Source organism: Phacochoerus africanus, chromosome 2 (assembly GCF_016906955.1).
Source record: "Phacochoerus africanus isolate WHEZ1 chromosome 2, ROS_Pafr_v1, whole genome shotgun sequence".
NCBI lineage: Eukaryota > Metazoa > Chordata > Mammalia > Artiodactyla > Suidae > Phacochoerus > Phacochoerus africanus.
Genome location: NC_062545.1, coordinates 223695182 through 223701181, shown reverse-complemented (window position 1 = coordinate 223701181; position 6000 = coordinate 223695182). Strand labels below are relative to the sequence as shown.

The 6000-nt window shown below is 35.0% G+C and overlaps 1 protein-coding gene across 4 annotated transcripts in view; it reads right to left on the bottom strand.

Annotated features, from left to right (window-relative positions):
* Positions 1-337: 337 nt before the first annotated feature.
* Positions 338-6000, bottom strand: part of LOC125120039 (COBW domain-containing protein 2) — a 52503-nt gene continuing 46840 nt past the window's right edge. For all 4 annotated transcript variants that reach the window (XM_047767735.1, XM_047767732.1, XM_047767731.1 and 1 more), the window contains 4 exons: positions 3452-3520; positions 3291-3356; positions 1027-1156; positions 338-653 (listed from right to left, as the gene is read on the bottom strand). In XM_047767735.1, coding sequence (XP_047623691.1) covers positions 547-653; positions 1027-1156; positions 3291-3356; positions 3452-3520 — 372 coding nt within the window. In that variant the 3' untranslated portion in view covers positions 338-546. The remainder of the gene's footprint in view (positions 654-1026; positions 1157-3290; positions 3357-3451; positions 3521-6000) is intronic.

Here is a 6000-nt window from a genome sequence, read left to right as displayed (position 1 = left end):
CCAGGCTAGGGGTTGAATCAGAGCTACAGCTCCTGGTCTACACCACAGCCTCCGCAATGCCAGATCCGAGCCGTGTCTGCCACTTATACCACAGCTCATGGCAACACTGGATCTTTAACCCACTGAGCATGGCCATGGATCGAACCTGCATCCTCAGGGATCCTCATCCGGCTCGTTAACCACTGAGCCACAAAAGGAACTCCCTGAAGTTAAGTTTTATCATTATTATCACAATAAATAACTTTCATGGGTGAGAAATCAGCATATGTAAACTCCAAAGCCAATTATGAAAGACATTTTTGGGCATGATGTCTACACACACACTTACACAAAAAACTTTAGAGGATACAACTGTATTTTATTGTATGAATGTCAAGTGTTTCACAATACTGATTTACTCTATTTTATGTATTCCATAAAATAAATAGTATTTGAAAGTACACTGGAATTCATAAAAGAAGTAGTGCAAAGAACAGATGCTTGAAATACATCTAATAGGAAACTTATTTCCAATTTTATCGCCCAACCATTTTGATGCTTCTAGTGTTACGGACAAACTTGATCTTCTTTGATATGTTTTGTCCACCGCTTTTCTGTTTCAGTCACAGTTGCTATAAACAGTTGTTTAAGGATATCCTTATCTAAGTTCCTGCCTGCAAACAGAACAAAATATAGTATGATTATATTACGCCGATTAAAATGACACAATTCACCTATTAAGTCCAGATCATCAAACGCTTATTTTCAGAAATTTCCAAAAACAATAGTAATTAGTGACTACTTCCTTAACTTTCTATTTAAGTCCCTCAGAACCAAATTGGCATTTGGGTAATCATTTTTCTAAAATCATTTGAAGAAGAGTAAAAGGCTTAACAAGTTCTTAAGAATGTAAGCCTTTTTAAGACATTAACCACAAGCTTATTCAGATTTACAGAAGGTGATCAGATTGGTTAATACTGCTTAAGGAGCACACGACATCCCTTTCCAATGTTTCTTTTACTTTGCTTCTAACTGTTTGCCACTTACCAATAAGAATCAACCGATTTGTTCTCTCAGTGTCGTCCTTCCAGCTCACTGGGGTCTCCTCAAGATCATACAGCTCATGGACACCTTGGATAATCACTTGTTGTGGTTTGTCTCTGATTGATATCAGCCCCTGCTCAGAGGAGAATGATCAATCAGCTGCAGTTTGAATTAAAAGCAGAAATCCAGCATCAATGTTAATGGATTAATTATCCCTATTCCCTTTTAAAAATATAAACTCATAAAGAAGATGCTGCTGAAATACTTAATTCCACTTATTTGTGTATTAAAAAGTTTCTTAAAGCCCTAATTTTTAAAAACATCTCTGTGCACAATGATTTGTTCAAAACAATCCCCATTTCTAATGACAAAATTAATAAATGTATTAGGATGTTTATTCAGTGTTATTTCAACAAAAAGTTGAAAACAACCACATGATAAAACATGTTACATACCAAATTCTATCAATTATTCTACTTTTTAGGATTTTTATGCTTGTTTCACAGTTCTCGTGGGAAAATTTGAGAAGTTAAAAGATTTTGGTGGTAAACTGTTTTTGAATGGGTTTGAATAAATGGAGTAAATGATGACAAAATAAAGGAAAAGAAAAACTATCACATTTATCTGGATGAAATTCATTTTATACTGATTTACAGAAATGAGGAACGAATCTGATAAACTGGTTCCTATGGGGTAAAATAATTTCTCTGAAATAATGTTATACATATTATAAATATATATATGATATATATATTAAAAAGTAAAGATTATATATATATATATATATATAAACAATAAAGACAAACCACTGTCATTCCCACTGCACATTTTTTGTGTATTTTTGGTGTATTCATGTATTTTGGGTGTATGTTCTTCCAGTTTTATTTATTGTGCTGAGTTTTGTTTTCTGCTTTTTAAATTTGAGTTTTAATATGTAACAGCAAACTTTTTGGAATTATACCTAAGCATCAATTTTACACTTGTATGAAGACTGTGAAGTGTCTGTCAGCTGTTACCAGCATTAACATTTTAAACATGTTGATTATTTTCAACTTAATACTTTGTAACAGCAAAGAGAAGGACCTCTACAAAGAGAAAGCCCATGTCACCTCAGATGCCCCAGGTTGCTGTGATGAGAGGAAGGCCAAAAGAAGAACCAAGGGGGACAACTGCAGAAAAACTGTCACATCTCGAAGCACAAAATCCACACTGGGATGGTGCAGGACAAGCCACCTAACTCTACGCAGAGGTCTAATGGCAGAATTAGTACAAACGCCCAAAAGGCTGCTTTTCTAGGTAACAACCCCCCATGCAGTACTAGGGGATAAAAGCTGTTACAGGATGATATATGACCTCCCAATTAGGATCACAGAATGTAGATGGGGACAGAGGCATAAAGAAGCTACAGGCTTAGTTCCTCTTCATGGGAAAAATTTGGGAATAGACTGGATTCACCTGTCTTGCTCTGCCACACCAATCTCAGGTATTGCCATCACAGTGAGTAAAGAGAGCTAAACCTAAATACTTTCTCTGTCACACAGTGACCCCAGGAAGCTGGCCGCTAACCAGAGACATCTAGTTGCTAAAAGTGATGATAATGAACAGTAATAATAAAAACCTTAGGTACACTTTTGGAAACACAAGAGTAGATAGTCACATGACTGCTGACTGGTTAAGCACACAACCTAGGATCTACTGCTCCCTGGAAAAGGCACCTTTTGGGACACAAATACCCAAATGTCCAAAAATATGAATGGTTTTCCCAACAGAAAGCAAGAATTCTTCTAGTCCCTTGTAATTTCTTTTCAATAATATAACAAATCTTTAATGTCTGCTAAGTGCATCAAGAAGCATAAGGTTCAGCTGCAACAAGATCTCCACTATTCTTATTCTGTTAATGAAGCTCTCTTAGAGAAAAACCAACACAAGAAAACACTGTTTTCTCTGGCTGACCAAGCTGTGTGCCAAGGGGAGAGTTTCAACAAGTCAAGCTCATTGGGCAAATAACTGCCCAGAGTACCTGGGAGTAGGTAGTAATGTTTCAAAGCACATAGGCTGTTTCAGTTGCAATGCTCTGTGAAGCTGCGCAAATAAATCATGCTTTCCACAATGAGTTCTGAAGCTTCTTTTCAAGAATGGAAATAAGGAAAAACAAAAACCAAGGTTTATTGTACTAAAACTAGAGCTTATGTTTAAACATGGTTTTATGTAAGAGCCAAGAAAGGGACTTTGTCTAAAAGTATAAGACTGTAAGCTGTGCACCATACCTTTAGCCGTATGACCTCCATGCAGTTGCCATCTCTGTTGCTCACATTCTTTTCCCAGATAAGATTCTGTACCAAGTGATATATACTAAGATCAACCACTGCTAATAGGAACAACTACATGGCAAAACAACTGATAAAGCATCGATTAAAACTGCATTCACCTGAATATATACATTGAGACTTTCTTCCTTTGCATTTCCTGGTACTTCAAATGTGACTGTAACAATACTCTGTAAATCAAGAGATAATAATGTTTTTTTAATAGTAATGTCAATATATGTTTTAAAATCACAAGTTTTAAGATGAAAAGGAAACATTCATGGAAATTTATGTTGCCTTAACAATGAATGATATTAGGTATTTGTTTTTCACCATACACACTGATTTTTGGTATTACCAACTCCACGTTCCACATTCTGTAATCAATGGCTTAATATTTACACAGAGAAACTCTTAGGAAAGAATACTCATTGTTTAACTTATTCTTTCCAGAATTCTCAGCACTAAGCAAGAGGGAAGGTGATATAAAGAGCATGTTAACTATGTATTGAAAGAGGTACTTTTGCCTAGGTCACTTTATTTCATCGTTTCATTTACTCATGACAATAATCCTGTGGAATAAAGAGAATTATTTCCATTTTACACATTGAGGAAGATGAGGCTCAGAAAAAATAAACTCCCCAGAGCTAACAATAAAACTCAAATGCAAAAGTTCTTGGGAAAAAATAAATACAAATGAAAGATTTGGTTTATCTCTGATCAAACATGTGCCAAGGGGAGAAGAGTTCCTACAGATGAGAAGGATAACATAATGAAGTCTTTGGTCTTAGATGGGTGAGATCCACATTTAGAGATTGTTAACTCTGACATTTATTTTTCCTCCTGATCTTGATAAATCGTCTCAGGAATCAGAAGCTTAAGATTTCCTCAGGTTGATCACAGAATAAAATCCCAACCTCCATTTGATACTGTAACCCAAAATTTCAAACCTAATGATCAAAGTACACAAGGGCTAATAAGCAAAACACATTAAAAGCACAAACCCCACCTTGGATAACGACAATAAGATGCTAAAGCCAAGCTTCAAAACAAGCAGAAAGGAGCACACTAACGCACAGCTTTGCATAATTTCCTAGATCCATATATCTTAACAGCAATTTTACTCACCAACAGAAAATCATATAGACTTACAGTAGAAAATACAAAAAGACCAAAACTGGTTTTGATTCAACATTAGAATAGCTAAAAGTATTAAAGACCAACTAAGGACAAAATACATGACATCGAGTCTCCACTGTTGCTAGTAATAGGAAATAGTAATAGGAAAGGCACTTTCTTGCTTAGATATGAGACATGCAAGCTAACTAAAACTGGACTTTAAAATGTCAGATTTTTTAAAGTACTTTGTCACAATAGCCAAAAGGTGGAGACAACGTAACATTAACGGATGAATGGCTACAGATAAAGTAGTATAAAAATTTGGTATAATAATGAAATATTACTCATCCCTAAAAAAGGAGAAAATCCTGTCATACGCTACAACATGGATGAAACTTGAGGACATAGCGCTAAGTGGAACAGGACAACAAAGAAAGTAAAAAAACGCCATGACTCCACTAACAGGGGCCAATCTAAGAAGCACTAAGTAGGTTGCCACGGTCTGGGGGAGAGGGAAGAGGGGAGCTGCTGATTAAGGAGTAGAGTTTCATGCACGGTGAAAAAGTTCTAGGGAATCTGCTGTACAACATAAATACTTAACAACACTACTTACTATACACTAAAAATTTGTTAAGAGATCTTATGTTATGCATATTTTTACCACAATTAAAAAATACTTACTTACAAATCTTAATAAAGTTGTTCAACTGCTTGAACTTTATTAAGTTGTTTAATAACAGCATGCATTTAAACAAAATGACAGCCTTCTTTCTTCAAAGCAATCCTTACAAAAAGTACCTAAAAATCCATACCAAAATGTACAGCAAATCATACAGCCTATCAAAATATATAGCAAAAGGTTGCTAAATGAGACATAATTTGTCAATTTCAAAAGACAGTAGTAATTCAAGTTTTAAAAGGCTTTTAAAAAGCTTTAAATAAAGGCTTTATTCAAGTTGGATAACTTGGATTTTAATTATGGGACTGTCTCAATATAGGACCCAATATTTTGCTTGCTTTATTCTTAGCTTAAAGAATTTTCTATCAGGAATGATTTTTGCTTTCAGAAGGTTAGAGATATGATAGTATTTCTCATGGGTACAATTAACGCCACTTGAGATTTCAAAAAAAAAAAAAAGTTTTAAAAATTAAAACAACACATCATGGGGCTCAAGGAGGGAGAGATACATTTTAGAACTAGACGTTTTTCTGTAGTAGTTGTTTTTTTTTCCTCATATTAGACAAACCTAAAGATGAAATCTGTAAGTTTCCAATGAGGATGCAGGTCACAACTTATAATTCACAACTAGTTCTACTAATAAAGTATGCATACACCCAACCAGGGTTTTCTCATCCATGTTCCCACCCTCCAAAACCAGGTCCTCCTTGTCAGGATGACCAAGAAATCCATGAAAAAAAAAAAAAAGAGAGAGAGAGAGAGAGAAATGCATTCAACATCAATCATGGATAAAACTTTAATGACATACATAATATGTCCTAGGTATTACCCATTTCAGACTTTTCCCCCCAGTTTATTTCAATTGTGAATCTA